This window comes from Trichomycterus rosablanca, chromosome 5, assembly GCF_030014385.1.
Source record: "Trichomycterus rosablanca isolate fTriRos1 chromosome 5, fTriRos1.hap1, whole genome shotgun sequence".
In the NCBI taxonomy this organism is placed as follows: domain Eukaryota; kingdom Metazoa; phylum Chordata; class Actinopteri; order Siluriformes; family Trichomycteridae; genus Trichomycterus; species Trichomycterus rosablanca.
In genome coordinates, this window is record NC_085992.1 from 31,020,907 (window position 1) to 31,037,754 (window position 16,848).

At 37.5% G+C, this 16,848-nt stretch overlaps 2 protein-coding genes across 2 annotated transcripts; one reads left to right on the forward strand and one right to left on the reverse strand.

Moving 5' to 3' along the window:
- The first annotated feature begins 409 nt into the window (after positions 1-409).
- On the forward strand, positions 410-8,244 carry mcfd2 (multiple coagulation factor deficiency 2, ER cargo receptor complex subunit). The gene is made up of 4 exons (XM_062995974.1): positions 410-506; positions 3,381-3,544; positions 5,337-5,496; positions 7,044-8,244. The coding sequence occupies exons 2-4, from the start codon at positions 3,390-3,392 to the stop codon at positions 7,173-7,175; spliced, it is 447 nt and encodes a 148-aa protein (XP_062852044.1). The 5' UTR covers positions 410-506; positions 3,381-3,389; the 3' UTR covers positions 7,176-8,244.
- Positions 8,245-8,738: 494 nt separating this feature from the next.
- On the reverse strand, positions 8,739-13,767 carry prop1 (PROP paired-like homeobox 1). Its single transcript, XM_062996356.1, has 3 exons — positions 13,698-13,767; positions 12,258-12,484; positions 8,739-10,255 (listed from the first exon to the last, which is right to left on the reverse strand). Exons 1-3 carry the CDS (start codon positions 13,765-13,767, stop codon positions 9,863-9,865), a joined length of 690 nt encoding a protein of 229 aa, XP_062852426.1. The 3' UTR covers positions 8,739-9,862.
- Positions 13,768-16,848: the final 3,081 nt, after the last annotated feature.

Sequence of the window (16,848 nt, forward strand, 5' to 3'; positions counted from 1 at the left end):
ATTTGTAAGTGTTTGTAGTCAAAAACATATTTACTGATCTTTTGAAAGACAACCAAAGATTAGGCTCTTGAATCTTGAATATGTCCAATACTATTTGCTTGCTATCTGTTTACATATTCTAGTATAGATAGCTTTCATTAGCTAAGACAGCAAATACATGAATAACTGACAAATGTGCATATGAAAATATTCTTGAATGGATGAATATGGGTCATTTTTGACCCATGTTGTGCATTAGAAGGGGTTTGCTTAGCTTGTGCATCAAAGGGTTAAACATAACAAGCCATTTCGCTGTTAAGGTTTCGAACATTCTCACGTATATGTGTATACGGAGTCACGCGCTCCAAGCATCCAATCAGAATTAGCTGTCGTGTCCAGAAGCTGAAAGGGAACTACGGAAAGCGAGAGCGTTTACATGTGTGAGCAGTGAGAGGAGTTTGGACAGGTAGCTCTGCGCGAGGTGCAACTGCAAATATTTACTGATTAAAGTCGAAGTGCTTCATCAGGTGAGGAATAACCTGTCATAATTATGCTTTATTTTTTATATCAGCGCCTGGAAATATAGCTACATTGCACTTAGTGAACTTATGTGAAGCGTTAGTTTATGTATAGATACACTTTAGTGGTAAATGGCAGTTATCATGGCAGTCCTGTCTGCCAGCTGTTTACCTCAGTGTGACTCATCTTTATTCTGGGTCATTATTTACACATGTCATTTATACATGTCATTACTGTCATTACATGCACTCATATTTGCTGTCATTATCATCAATATCAACATCATGTTCTTATTGACTTCTAACTGATTTATCAACTTGCATATGGGTGATTCAATTGTGGGCTCTTTTGACCATCTTAACTTTTGAAAAATAAAATTAGGAATAATTTAGTTTTAATTATGTCAAGATAATGCTAGAGCAAAGACTTAATGATGGCTACAATTGAGCTTATATAGAATTTTAATATTTCATATTTATTTGCGAAGTGGCATAGCAAAATGTCATTATGTGTTGGTAATGACGTGTTGCGGTAATGACAATTTTTACTTTTTTTAAGAAAAAAAACTAGATAGGCCATGGATTTGCTAAAGCTAGTCAACAGCTAGTACAAGATGCACTTTAAATACATATAAATAATGTGTAAATTTCTTTTTTTTTTTTTGGTAAAATACTGCCATACTGATACAGTGGTAAATGGTAATGACGCTGAATAAATATACTCTATGATCAGGAGGAATACATGATTAAATTACTCATATTTCCAGACATTAAAATGTCAATCTTCTCTCATGGCTGGCATGTGCTTCCTTGCAAGTCTTTGTTTCCATGGTTACAACATAAACAAGTGTTACCTTCAAATGATTCCCTACAGAAACCATACACTGTTGCGGTAATGACGATAATGCTGGGGACAGTAATATATTGCTCAAAAATATGCATAGGTTGTACAAATATGAAAAAAAAAATTACATTTTGTTTCTTTTTAAGTTATTATAAAACTCATATTGTAATTTTTATAATGAATTGATCACTTTTTAGCATTTTATTAGAGCAGAGAAGTTTTAAAGTCTGGGTTGGGGACAAGGCCAAAGTAGCAAAATATTGATGTTTAAATCATCATAAAAAATGAAAATCATAATTATTTTGGTATGTAATTTTTTTTAGTGATGCAATGAATGATCTTTTTAATACCTAAAATATTTGTTTTGTAATAAAGTATTTTTAACACAAATTTATAATAACTTAGGGACGTAAAAGTTCCCCCAATGGAAGAATCACCCTTATATTTACATATTTACACACATATATTTACATTTAGCAGATGCCTTTATCCAGAGCTACCTACACTTATGACTGAACACAGTGTGAGCAATTGAGGGTCAAGGGCTTTACTCAGCTGTGTGTGTGTGTGTGTGTGTGTCTGTGTGTGTCTGTGTGTGTGTGTGTGTGTGTCTGTGTGTGTGTGTGTGTTAGCGGTTAAGGTAGTGGATTACTTATCAGAAGGTTGCCTGTTCAAACCCCACCACTGCCAAGTTGCTACTATTTGGCCCCTGAGTAAATTCATTCATTACTTAATCTAAATAAGAATTTGGAATATGCATTCCTATCAGCCAAACGTTAAAATGTAAAAAAAAAAAAAACTACAAACCCAAATTTGGTACATTTTGGTAGGTAAATTATCATCATATTTATAATCATATGAATGTATATTATATGTATATACCATACAATCTTTTTAGTATTTATTTTTTTACCTTTATTGATTTCTGTAAGGCATGGTGGCTCAGTAGGTAGCACTGTCATCTCACAACAAGAAGGTCCTGGGTTCGATGCCCAGGCGGGGCGGTCCGGGCACTTTCTGTGAGAAGTTTGCATGTTCTCCCCGTGTCTGTGTGGGTTTCCTCCGGAAGCTCCGGTTTCCTCCCACAGTCCAAAAACATGCAGTCATTGTTAATTGGAGACACTGAATTGCCCTATAGGTGAATGTGTGTGTGTGTGTGTCTGCCCTGTGATGGACTGGCGCCCCATCCAGGGTGTTACTGTTTACCTTGCACCCATTGAAAAGCTGGGATAGGCTCCAGCACCCCCGGTTAAGAAATAAGCGGTTAGCGGTTAAGTGGTTAAGAAAGTGAGTGAGTGATTTCTATAAATGCATGTTAAATCCCTATTCCAAGAACTGTTGTAACAGGGGCAATGTAAGACTGGCAATTTGTGAAATAATTAAAAGATCTGTTTTAGAACTTGATGATTGGTTATAAAATAATGTATATGCAGTATCTTTGTACTGTTTTCAATTGAATATGTGTTGAAAATGACCTTCACATCCATCATCAAAACCATGGGGATTTAAATGGAGTTGGTCTCCCATCCCTGCTTACTCTTTTAAGCTTTCCTTTGAGACTTGCAGGGATTTACTTCCATTTAGCTACAAGAGCATAAATGAGGTTGAATGATAACACCTACTTGCAGTTCCAAAGATGTTCACTGGTGGTTCTAACACAATAAATTGGAAAATCATTTATTTGTTAGAGATAGGTTCAGCTTGGCTGCGTACTTGCCAAAGTAGCATTTGTAAACTTTCATTAAAATGTATTGTTCTGTTGCGAACATTTCAGCTGTGGTGGCAAAATTCTTATAGCTTAATTGCCACCGACAATTCATTTGGTAGGTCATAATTTATTTATGTAGGAATTCAGCAATTCCAAAGTGTAATAAATAATCTGAAACCATGTGACAACATATAACCATTCTCTAAGCAGTCGACCAAGGATCTGTAAATAAAGCTAATATTTTATATTAGGTTTACTGCATAATTTTTTATATTTGGTATTTCTGATACTGATGCCTTGTGATAATAACATCTAGTTTTGTTTTCACCAGCACCTTATCATGGGGTGTACAGTGGGGCAGGTGTGGCAATGCCTACTGCTTCTGTCCTACTTTGTGCTGTGTGCTTACTCCCATGGTGAGCATCAAGCTCAGGTGTCTGGAGACACTCATCCTCCTATCACCCGTCTGGATAGAAACATGGTGCAGGACAAAGAGTGAGTTTTATTTTAAATTGCTCAGTATCTTTTAGTCATTATTTGAAGGAAATATGGTGTTTGACTATTTTTTCATAGTTGGAAACCTTATTATTTAAAGGTGAGATGTGTAAAGGAAATTGCAAAAGGTATTCATCATCATTAACTATAACAACAAAATAGTAGAGCTTTGATATTTTTATTAACTGACATCACAGCAACCAAGCAAACTCATGTTAAGCAAAAATCAAAGGCATGATGAATGTGTTTAAAAAAAAACATGGTATTGTCTGCTGAATGCTGTGGGTGCTGAAAGTATTTAATGTTACATTATAATCATGTAACTTCAATATTGACATTAGTATGTCAGTAGTGCCATAGTAGTGAAATAATACCCCCCACACACACTTTATTTGAAGTCATGGTAATGAAAAATGCCTTTAATCAGTATACACTTGATGTACTTATTAAATGTTGTGGCTGTTTTATTTAAAATAGCATATTGGGACAGTGGTAGCCTAGTGGGTAGGGCTTTAGGCTATCAACTAAAAAGTTGAGAGTTCGAACCCCGGCTCTGCGATGCAACCACTGTTGGGCCCTTGAGCAAGGCCCTTAACCCTCTCTGCTCCAGGGGTGCCGTACAATGGCTGACCCTGCGCTCTGACTTCAGCTTCCAAACAAGCTGGGGATACTTGAAGAAAGAATTTCGTTGTACTGTACACCTGTATATTCTATTCTATATCAGGAGTCTTCAACCTGTGGGGCTGGAGGGGGGCGCGAGCGGCTGTCCGGGGGGGGCATGGCACTACGAGATTATTATTATGAACCGGTGGCACACGAGACTGGCGGAGGACGCGGCAGGCATCCGCGATTGAGCCGTGGTTCACTAAGGGGAGGTGCGCGTGGCGAAAGCCGTGCTTGGCATCCGTGCTCGAGCCGTGCCTTATCCAGGGGAGGGGTGCGTGGCGTGAGGAAGGGGGGGGGGGGTGCGCAAGTCGTGCTCGGGACACGAAGGGGGGTGCATGCCTAAAAAGGTTGAAAACCCCTGTTCTATATTATAATCTCTAATTTCTAACATAAATTAGGGGTTCTCAACTGTTATACATTGGGCACAAAGGTGATGAAAAGTGGGTCTTGTAGTTCTTATTTAATTATTTATAGAATTCATTATTATTATTAATTGTAATGACAGACCTAAAGCTCTTTTATGTATGTACGTCTGGTTTTTAGCAGAAGCTTTTATTAAAAGTGACTTACAATCGTGAGGCGCAAATCCAGTCCAAGCAATTGAGGGTTACGGGCCTTGTTCAAGAACCCAACAGAGGCAACTTGGGCTTGAACAAGCAACTTACCTGCTGAGCCATCACTGTTTAAAAATCATGCCTGCAATTACACGCGTCACAGGCCCCAAGTGTCTCACTGGCTGCAAGTTGAGAACCTATGTAAAAACAAAATTAGTATATAATATGCAAAGTAGCTAAAACCAACTGTAATAACTCAGGTAAGGTTAGGTATTGATGTTCTCTGTTCTGTTTGCATAAAGCTGAACTTTGATACTTAAAAATGGCCTAAAATGAGCTTGTCTAAAATAGCATTGCTGTTATATATAAACTAGAATCTAGCACTTTCTTAGACATTTGGTTACACAGATTAGTCAAGTGGTTCCTTTTTACAAATCAATAAAATAAAGTGCTATTTTGTTTTGTTTTGGAAGTATCTCCACTATGCATAGATAAGCTAAAGCTTAAGTTAAAGTTCAACCAACTCTGTATTTACTTAGTGATGCTGACAGGTTGTCTGTTCTCTCTTGAAGCCATGTGATGGAGCATTTGGAGGGGGTGATTGATAAGCCTGAGTCAGACATGAGCCCACAAGAACTGCAGCTTCACTACTTCAAAATGCACGACTACGACGGCAATAACCTGCTGGATGGGCTCGAGCTTGCCACAGCCATTACACATGTACACAAGGAGGTGGGTGGCTCGCTGCTGTTATTTCTGAATAAAAACCTGCTCCATCATGTCATTTCACTAATCCTAGTGTGGAGAAAGAGCTTTAATTAAGCACACTGACTCATCACATTTAGCTTCACTGAAACAGCAAGAGTGTTTTGTTATACAGCGGACATAAAAGGTCTACACACCCCTGTTACAATGACAGGTTTTTGTGATGTAAAAATATTGGTACATTGTTACAAACCAGTGGGTGAACCTGTTGCATGTGCTCAGTTGTGTGTGAGTGTGTGTGTGTGTGTGTGTGTATGTGTGACTAGCATACAGGTTTAAACATGATTTATGCATGCTGCCTTAGTGTTAGTACAGCTTTGATCTTTTTATTAGTAATAGTTTAGAGCAGGGGGGTCAAACTCATTTTCACTGAGGACCACATCTGCATTATGGTGGCCCTCAAAGGGTCGATTGTAACGTATCCTGCTGTGATTGCAGTCTGACTTAAGTCTTGGAAAATTTGTTGTTTCTGTTTGATGTCAAAATGCCAAATGTATACTAATATATAATAATGTATATCTATATTTATGTTGTAATCCTTTACCACAGACACGGCCTCATAACACAAGAGACGTACCGGTTTCTCTTCTTGAAGCACAAACTTGTATTCACTTTCCCATCTTTCATTACATTTCTTCCGTCTGCTTCAATTTTCTCTTCTTGTACATTTTAGGATTATTTGTAAATGTTTCTTAACATCACTTGTTGGAATACCGCCTCAGTTAAACGCTGATGTGGAAACACTTCCATCTTGTGGTGGGATGCGGTCACTTTGCGAGTCACAAAATCGGCATGCATTGTGGGAGATGCAGTTTATGTATGATTTTACAGTGTATTTAAAGACAATCATACGTCTTTTAAGCTCTTGCGGACCACATAAAATTACATGGCAGGCTAGATGAGTTTGACACGTGCTTTAGATTGTTGAATTTTATACATCTCTTATATATTTGAAGACACACATTAAGGCTGTGTTCCTATCGTGAAAGAAAGCATACAGCCTTATTTACAAGAAAAAAAGTGGACTAGACTGGTCAGTTGATGCTAAATCGTTGATGAACAATGGACAGATTTCAGTTAAAAGAAATTGTTGAAAATTCTATTGTAATATACTTCAAAAAGTTTTCTCACTTTTTTAAACTCTATTTATTAAGAATTTCAAAAACAAATGACATCACTGTTCTACATAGTCACCTTCTGATGCATTTTTTCCAGCGTCGTACCAACTTTTTAATACCATCAGCAAAAAATGTTTTTGATTGAGCGCATAGCCACTGATTTCCGCTGCTTTCACATCATCACATGAAAATCTTGTTCCCCTTAAAGCTTCATTGAGCGTCCAAAAAGGTGCAAATCGGATGGCACTGGATCCGGACTATAATCTCTCTCTCAGTCTCTCAAACACGACCAATTACTACTACTCCAGCCCTCACTGTTTACAATAAAAATATAAAAGTGCAGAAACCTTTAGGAGATTCCTCGTATTTCATCTATGTTTTTTTTTATTTTTAAAGGAAAAAAAAGAGGATGCCCCACCAATGAGGGAGGAGGATCTCATTCGCATCATCGATGACGTCCTTCGAGATGACGATAAAAACAATGACGGATACATCGACTATGCTGAGTTTGCCAGGTCCCTACAATAAAGTGGGGAGGGGGTGTGATGCCTGAGCGTGAGCTCTGTTTACCTCTGATGTAAAAATCAAAAGGTATTAGTTAATTGTATGAACGGATTTCACATACACAGTGGCTACAGTGCTGCACAGCTCAGTCATTCCCCTGTCATAATCTAGCTTATTACATTTATAAAGCACTTCAATGATGAACTCACATGTTTCTTCAACACTGGATCTGAGCTGCTACTGTACATGCTACATCTATTGATGATAAGAGTATTCTTTTGCCTTGAATCTCTTGATCTGGAGTTAGTACAAGGATGCCCAGTTTATTCATTTACTCAAGATAATTTATACATTCCGTGAATTAAAAAAAAAAAAAAAAAAAAAAACAGCAGATGAGCTTACAAACTTATACCAAGTGCCATATTTAGAAAACAGATATTAAATGTATGCCTTATTCCTGTTGTAATTCTCACCAAAGACAGTCCCTGTTTGTCTTTCTATCATACTATAGTCAATCAAAGGCTGTATGGGTTTATTTCATTTTATTTCTTTTTAAAAGAAATCCTTTGTAGCTGGTTGAGTATCACAGCAGTACTAATCTGCCTGACCTGGGCAGTGCAACAGTATGTCAGACCTGGAAGTAAGAATCTCTGATTAAGTTTAATGAACTGAATTTATATGCTACTTAACTTTTGCTTACGATACTCTATTGAAGGACTGTGTTAATTCAAGCTAAGAATGTCCGTGTAATGATAAGTTACTTGAACAGGCAATGTAAACCATATACAGAACTGTGTGTAATTTATTTCTGTCAATAATGTAATATTTGATAGTAAAACTGTAGTTATTAATGTGATATTTAAAATGTAATGTTGCATCAGGAGCCACATTCAGCCTGTGTAAATAAGGCCAAACAGAAATCCAATAGTCTTTTCAGATTGTAAACTAGATTACATTATATTCTAACAGTTTGTTTCAGGATTTGTAAAGTTTTAGTGTAATTATATTTTGTTTTTGAACGTTATATCATTAATTAATACAACGTTGTGTGCTGGAACAGGAAGAAAATAAAGACATATCATTTCACAAGCAATCTGACTGTCTAATTTTGCAGAGGTGGCATGTGTTGAATTTGAATACAATTGGGGAGTGGGGTGACAGTCGCCTCACATCAAGAAGGCCCTGGGTTCGATTCCCAGGTGGAGCGGTCTGTGTCCTTTCTGTGTGGAGTTTGCAAGTTCTCCCTGTGTCTGTGTGGGTTTCCTCTGGGAGCTCTGGTTTCCTCCCACAGTCTAAAGACATGCAAGTGAGGTGAATTGGAGATACAAAATTGTCCATGACTGTGTTTGATATTAAACTTGGGAACTGATGAATTTTGTGTAAATTGTAACTACCGTTCCTGTCATGAATGTAACCAAAGTGTAAAACATGACGTTATAATCTCTAATAAATAAAATAAATAAATAAACAATTGGGAAGTTTAGGGTCATGCAGAAGGTTAAACCCTAAACTCTACCCTTTCTTTGAATAGTCCACTATTAGTCCAAGGTTTTTTTATTTATTACGAAATAAATACAACGGCAGTGCTGTAAAAAACAACTGTCCCCTTTCTAAATACATTACTGATTTATATGTATTAACTTTTAGATCGATAAACAAAACATATTACACAAAAGAAATAAAACAACTTATTTAAAATGTAATTTATTTAAGAAAGTTATTCATTCATTTTCACTTGGTGCTTCATCCTGTTCAGGGTCGCACTGGGAAATCCCACATATGAGTTAGGAACCTTGTGTAGAGTGGTAATCTATGGCCAGACAACACTCAAACATTCACATCTAGTAGTGATTTAATGCAGCTTGATCACCTTTTGGCTGTTTTGGTGAGGTTTAATCCCATGTAGACATGGGTAGAACCTACAAAACTCAGTACAAACAGAAACTAAAACAAGTCACAAACCCTAGACCTTGGGAACAATATGCCATGATCTAAGGAAAGCTAAGGACTAAAAGTTTGGAGGCATATAAAGACATGCCCTTCATTTTGCGCCCACATTTACCCATTTCTCATTTGTCAACTAATGAGTCCAGGGTAAGAGTTGTTATGTGAAGTATTGCTGACAGAGATTGTGTCATGCACTGGTGATGTCTAACCCAATAATCACGTTTAGACATGTGCTAATGCAACATGTGATCTTCCATGCTGAATACAATTCATTATCATGTCTTCACATTTGTATTTTAAGTGACCGTGTTACCAAATGTTTGCTAAAAATTTAAACTGATATCAAAGCAGGCCATGGGCTTGCCGATGATCCTACAGAAGAAGCTGGCTGTGAACTGTACAAGAAGTGTTGGAGTGCAGCTGTGGGCAGTGGTACAAGGTTCTTGGCAGGTGTCCATATACTTTTGGTAAAATAGTGTACAAAGCTTTTTTTCCAAAAACCCTATCAAATGACTTCTTAATGAACACTTGAATTTTAATTTTAATTTGATTAAAATAAAACATAAGCTGTATTTTGGGATGAATTATTTCTGTGTACTTCTGCCACCTTAGAAAGAACACCACCCCTCAGAAACATTCAGACATTTCAGTTAAACCATTTGTTTGCTTTCCAAAAGGGAATTACGACCAAAAAGGTCATTTAACCCAAATAAACTAAAAAAGCATATTGGCCAAGACTCTTCGGACCTCACTTTTAGCCGACTTTAGTTCCAGTGCCCAGCTGGCTCCAGTGCTGGCACAGAAGCCAGAGAAAACACTGAAGCATGGGGGAGGCTAGCGGCCGGTGTGCCAATGTGGCGCAGCTGGCAATACCAGTCCTCGTTCTGCCTGCCAGGCTGGTCTGCATCGGGAGGCGAAGAGCAAAGCAGCTGAGTGCCAGCAACAGTGTGGGTGTTGGGGGAGTAATCAGCAGAGGGCAGCACTGAGGTAAATTTAGTCATGTAAGGCAGAGAGTGAGAGCACTGGTACTGTCGTGCCATGCCAGAGCGTACACTGCTTGGGAGGATCCTGTGCCCTGGCATCACAACTGCTGGCAGCACTTTCTGATAGGCCCGCTCCTGCTTCCGCTGCTTGGCACGGCGATTCTGGAACCAAACCTGAAGGATAAAAGGAAGCAGGAGAGATTAGGGATGATGAACCAAAGCCCAGGAAAGTTTAAAAAGGTCATTTAAAAAATTTGAATCATCAAAAACATGGCGCATTGCACATTGCATGGCAGTCATTTTTTTCCCTCTGACTGCTCCCATATGTAGGGGTCGCCACAGTGGATCTGGTCCCCATACCAGACCCCTTCCTGACACAACTCTCCTATTTATATATATGGGACAAGTGTGCCTTCCAGTGGCTAGGCTGTTTCTGTCACCTTCCCACAGACAGCAGGGACAGTGAGTGAGTTTGAGTTTGAGAGAGAAGAAGGAATTCGGCTCAGTAAAGTATTCTTTCTTTCGTGCAATTACACCTACAAAATACAACACTATTGAAATAAAGAGGAAAATAATAGAGAAATATGAGAGTTATTGTTTCTGCTAGATACATTTTATTAAAAAAAAGTGTACTATGGTGTATGGTACAGGACACGTACTGAAATGTGTGTTTTTTTTGTACAGTTCAGTACTACTGTGTATTGTTGTTTATTGTTGTTTATTACAGTATTATCTATTCTATAATTTATTATTTAAGGGAAAATATACATGTATTTATAACAAAAAATACCTTTTAAGACATTAGAAGGGTTAGATAAGGGGGTGGTTTGGGAGGTCTGGCACGGATTAATTCTATTTACATTATTTCTTATGGGAAAAATAGGTTTAACTAACAAACATTTTGACTTAAGAACAGCCCTTCGGAACTAATTAAATTCGTAAGTCAAGGGTCTACTGTAGTAGCATACTTTGCAGAAGTAGTAGTAGTAAATAATAATAATAATGTTGATTTTATAGAAGATTAAATGCAAGTTTATTCATTTTACTTTCATTAACTGCTGTATCCTGGTCAGGGTCATGGCATGCCCAGTTCCACTGGACTCAAGGCAGAAATATTTTTAAAAGAAATTCAGCCAATCCCTCACTCAGACATAGCCAATCATGCCTATGCAGATAGCACAGCTGAGATTTGAACCTTGGATCCCTATATCGTAGCAGAGGTGGGTTCGCATACTTTACCGCTATGCCACTCAAGGTGGGGCGGTCCGGTTCCTTTCTGTGTGGAGTTTGCATGTTCTCCCCGTGTCCGTGTGGGCTTCCTCCGGGTGCTCCGGTTTCCCCCCACAGTCCAAAGACATGCAAGTGAGGTGAATTGGAGACACTAAATTGTCCATGACTGTGTTCGATATAACCTTGTGTAATGAGAAACTACCGTTTCTTGTCATGAATGTAACCAAAAGTGTAAAACATGACGTTAAAATCCTAATAAAAGAAAGAAACAAACAAACACTGAGCGCAGTGCAAAAAAAAACAAAAAAACACTCACTTCATCATTCCCTTTACAGCCAAATTACCTTTAGGTAAGGATAAAATCCCTGATAAAACATTCAGCCAGCCAATAGCACCACTGAGATTCGAACCTGGATCTCAGTGGTGGTGGGCTAGAGTAATAGACCACTGTGCTGGTAAATAAACAATATCACTGTACACCATAGCTATTTAACACTGTGTACACTGTAGCATGGTAAGACAGTAGAAGTGCTCTCACTTGTGGACACACATAACCAAATTTCCCTTGCTGCTGCCCTCTGCTGACTGAATCAATATTAAGTCATGAACATTTTTCTTCCTAATCACTAGTTCAGTGTGATGCAAGTTTTGTTAGGAGCTAATTAACTAAAAAAAAAAAAGACTGCAACTATAGAAGATTTAAACTGTCTACAATGTAGCAGGACATTGAGGAGCATTTGCATGTTTTCTGGTCACCAAAACAAACAGAATTGTCTTAAAATTTCTGTTATTTTGAACAGAAACAAAGCGCAAAACCTGAGTTAAGGTAAGACTGCAATAACATATAATCATTTTAAAGACAATTTAAAATTTTTATAAAAATATATTTAGACACACACACATAATGGCTGTATATATACAGCACAACTTTACATGTCACACTAACCTGGATGCGGGCCTCATTGAGTTTGGTTTGCTGGGCCAGTTCCTCTCTGCAGTAGATGTCAGGATAGTGGTTGTGTCTATAGGCAATCTCCAGCTGCTCCAGCTGTTCATGGCTGAAAGTTGTGCGATGTCTCCTCCGGGATGGGGATGGGTTGAATCTCGCTTGCCCCACCACATTCACCCCGTTTTTAGCCCCTGAAGACTCTTTCTTAGCAGGAGCCTGAACATCTGCATTCAACAAAGTAAAGAAGTGAAGAAGTTTTATGTGAGAAAAATGGCCAAATGAAAGATTCTGTGTAGTTCATTTATTTTTGGTTGCAGGCAATTTTCCAGGAACAGAGACAGATTCACTGGCAATAGATGGCTTTTTGGAAGCTAATCTGCAAAGAAACGCATCTCAGAAATGAAAGTTCTTTGGCGGAAAAGGGTTTAGAAGCCCTCACTGCCAAACAAAAGAAGAGGAACCAAATGGGATGCAGGCTTTACTGCCTAAACTCAATATCGTGAGAGAGGGACACCAGAGGCCAAAAGACTGAGTCAGGATTAGCCAAACAAAAGCTAAAAAAACAGCCTAATTTGTCAAATCGTGGGACTTGGTTGCTTCTTTTCACAAGGTCAGTATGGGAGGTAGAAGTACAGATGAAGTCAGATTTCATTTCATTTTAAATGAGTTGGCTTTTTTGACGGTTTTGTCGATCTAAAAATCTGAATCTGATGGCAGTACATGTAACTAAATCCTTTCTGGTAATTATTCCAAAAATGGATTGAAACCTAATAAACACTGAGCATTACACAGTCATTCATGTATATTAAAAATGTTCAGATGTGTTACCAGGAATTAGTATCAGGGCTGATACTAGCCTAAACCGGAATCAAATTGGATTTGACATATTTTATACTATGAATGTTAGTGTGTGTGTGTGTGTGTGTGTGTGTGTGTGTGTGTGTGTGTGTGTGTGTGTGTGTGTGTGTGTGTGTGTGTGTGTGTGTGTGTGTGTGTGTGTGTGTGTGTGTGTGTGTGTGTGTGTGTGTGTGTGTGTGAGATGCTGACTGACACTGCGTAGATGAGTCACATAAACATGAGAAACTGATTGTCAAAAAGCATGCCAGCCCACACTTTAAATGTTTTCATATCTTGCTTACAAAAATGCTTGGTTAATACAAAACTTTTGGATATCGGAATTGAAAAAATACAACTTGGACTGGTCTTTTAGAGAAATGAATTTTTAAATGAATCACATATATACATAACATACAGTTTTATATTGGGATGTTTCTAGAATCTATGTACTTGTGTTAATGAATCAAAGCTATTTGAAGTGACCTTAAAACCAACAGCAATTCTCAAAAGCATAAATCAAAGGTTATACAGTAAAACGCAATATATATATATTATATTTTTTTTAAAAGGCACAAAGATGTGCTAATAAATCATTCTTACCTGCACTTGAGCTGACAACAACTTCAGAGTACATGTCAGAAAACTGTGGATGAGGATTTGCAGGGTCCATCGCGGGTCTTCTCTAAACCTCAGTAATTCTTCACTTGTAAGCAATGACAAGCTGGGCTTACCTGAGCTTTAACACCTTGCTGACATCATTCAGCGATCACACCCCCTAACACCCTGTCCCCTCTAGTTAAAACTACCACCATACATAAACATGCCATTCCACCACTTTACATGCTTGTTAATGAGCATGTATTCTGTAACATAGGACACATACAAATGTAACTTGGGAAAGGTATATTTAAATAAAATCATAGTCTGGGACTGGTTTGGGACATTTGGCGTAGGCAAACTACAGCATACAGAGAATTGTGTGCTTCCAGCTTAAGGCAAAGTTTAGGAAAGCCCTTTCCAGAGTCCTAACCTTAACCCAGTCCAACAACTTTGCATTGATTGGAACCTCAACAGTATGCAACTAAATATAATTAAATCCCTACAGTTATGTCTCAAAATCAAATGAAAAGTCTTTCCTGAGGCACTGATGTTCAATGTGGATATACTCAGTTAATACACATGTATAATTTGCTTCTAATCTAATTAAATTATCAATTTATCTCAGATTGAATTTAGCAATTAGGAATGTCTTGAGATGTCTGTGTCCTTCCTTAAATCTCATTTCAATGAATGAAAATGTAATATAAGAAATGTATCCTTACTTTGCCTCTGATGATATTGACTTCTCCAGTGTCCTTTGTGCACTGTAAATTAGCTCCATATATAACTACATGAGCTCCATATATAATCATCTAGATAAACGTTAACTGTTAACTATAATAAACTTCTGTGACATATGCAAGAACAGTGTGGTTTTTACTTGCATCTAGATATGCAACCATTATGGCTACAGACTAACTTGGTAATGGAAAAAGAAGGGGGGGGGGGGGGGGGGGGGGTTAGTTGAATGAAAAGGCTCTGTGTGTGGTTTAATTGTAAGTGACGTAGTCTGGGTATCATCTGAGCAGAATAGAGGGTTTTTAAACTGTTAGTCAGGCCAGCCATGCTTTACATCCACATCTTACTTCTAATTGTTTCACTTATTCAATCTGCTAACTTTAGAATATGAACCATTAGTCCCATAATGCAGTGGTAAATAACATTTTTTCCTTGCAAACCCCTTTGTGCTTAACCTTACATAGGCCTTCTGTATTTTTATCTTTTGTTAACAAAAGCACATAATTTTAATTTTGCTAAAACCCACATTTGGCTATCAAATTACAGTGTAACCTTGATTTAACAGACTAAAATTGGGTGCACTGGTCCGTAGAATACAAAAACACAGCACTAATGTCCACAAAAGTGCTACACATGCACATATGATAAACAGTAAATTAAACAAATGTAAATAGATATTTAAATATGTAATGTAAAACCTGTAAATAAATATTAAAATTGCTGGACTGTACTGCTGGGGAAAAATTTCATTTATCTTGTGTGGTGAAGGATTTTCTGATGGTGGTACTGGTGCATATTTAGGCATAAAACACTGAAAAAAGGTGAAAACAAAGCGAGCCTTCCAACAAAATAAAGCCTATCACTCATGTAAACAGAGAGACATGCAACGATTTGAGGACAATTACTAAACTACTGGTCTATGCTTCTCGCTGGAATTTTAAAACAATCGGACATTTGGTTTTTCAGATTTTGTCAGTTTAATCCAAAATCTGTTAAATGGAGGTCCGTTAAATTGAGGTTCCACTGTATTACAAACGCTACTTGAAAAGCCAAAATGTGTCTTGCAGAACTGTTGGTTAGTGACATAAATTTCGCAATAGCAACATCTGCCATTTATATAATAAATATAAAAGAAGGGCCATAATGAATTAATGAAAACCACCCAGGAGTCAACATGGGATGTATAACTACCCTTAATTTAAAAAAGAGAACAGAAAAAAATAATAAATCTAGTAAGTGATTGACATTACTTCACGTTGTTGTAGGTTTACAACCCATTCTGAAAGATATTCTATACATGACATCGCATACTTAATAACTCACTAACGCACTAACACAAAGGGGCAATTCAGAGAACCCAGTCTACTTGTGTGTGTAATTACATTTAAATTACATTAAAACTAATCAGTTAGTCATGTCACATCAGAAAGTTCCAGTGCAAATAAAATGTCCAAGCAAAGTTCGCATTCTATAAATGTATAAATACTACAAATACATCAAATCCCCTGTACAATTATTGATACATTTAAAGGTACTTTGTACCTCTACCTTTGCAATTGGAAATATTTAACCCCTCAAAATAAAACCTTTCTGCCGAGCAAGATTTTGCTTTAAATGAAGCCTTTATCAGTTGAATGATGCATCAAATGAATAAAGTAAATGAATGATGTAGTAACAGTATATTTTGTTAATAAAGTCACAAATATTCAGTCCCTACATAACACTGCTTATCTAAAAACCTACTGCTAGTCTGTATGACCTAAAGTTGGGTTACATCATAATTAAACCATTGGAAACTCAATAACCACCCTTAATTAGATTTTGCTGAATGTGTTATATAAACAGCATCCAGAGGTTCAAGTGTTCAAGTTCCAAACATATGGTGCAGCAATAAACCTGCCTGATCATGGGTGATAACCCAGAATTTCATCCAAGAGGCCTTAGCAATCTCATCAAGACAACAAAAAAAAATCCAGTGTTACTGAGGAAATTTATGACACTACACACAAATATAATATTAAAACACTGAAATACAATTAAGAAACAGTTAAATACAATAAAACCTGTAAAGGTTCAGTAAAGGTGCATTCACATGAAAAGCGGCAGTGCCGTGCGCTGGCTGTGCCATTATTTCCTATGGAGTGTGCCGGTGCACAAAGCTTAACGTGACTTATTGTATTAAAACAACGAGCGAGGAATTTCATTAGTGGATAGAACTATGAGCAGTAATAATTAAGAGAGGTTAAGTGTTTCTATCTGATTGAAAAGCTATGAAAAGCTGAACCCCGAGCTATAACAAGTTTAAAAGTGAAAAAAAAAAAATCCAGCTAAACACAGATACAGAGTAGATTTGATGGTTATTCCACACAAATGCAGATTCGTCTGATACGCACACTTTAAGGACGTCTTACTG

Excerpts from the sequence above, each read along its gene's own strand:
- mcfd2 (XM_062995974.1), top strand. The coding sequence starts at position 3,390 with ATGGGGTGTACAGTGGGGCAGGTGTGGCAATGCCTACTGCTTCTGTCC. Across the intron at positions 3,545-5,336 it reads AACATGGTGCAGGACAAAGA|CCATGTGATGGAGCATTTGG; the intron begins GTGAGTTTTATT and ends TCTCTCTTGAAG. Across the intron at positions 5,497-7,043 it reads TTACACATGTACACAAGGAG|GAAAAAAAAGAGGATGCCCC; the intron begins GTGGGTGGCTCG and ends TTATTTTTAAAG.
- prop1 (XM_062996356.1), bottom strand. The coding sequence starts at position 13,767 with ATGGACCCTGCAAATCCTCATCCACAGTTTTCTGACATGTACTCTGAA. Across the intron at positions 12,485-13,697 it reads TGTTGTCAGCTCAAGTGCAG|ATGTTCAGGCTCCTGCTAAG; the intron begins GTAAGAATGATT and ends TGTTGAATGCAG. Across the intron at positions 10,256-12,257 it reads TCAATGAGGCCCGCATCCAG|GTTTGGTTCCAGAATCGCCG; the intron begins GTTAGTGTGACA and ends TTTATCCTTCAG.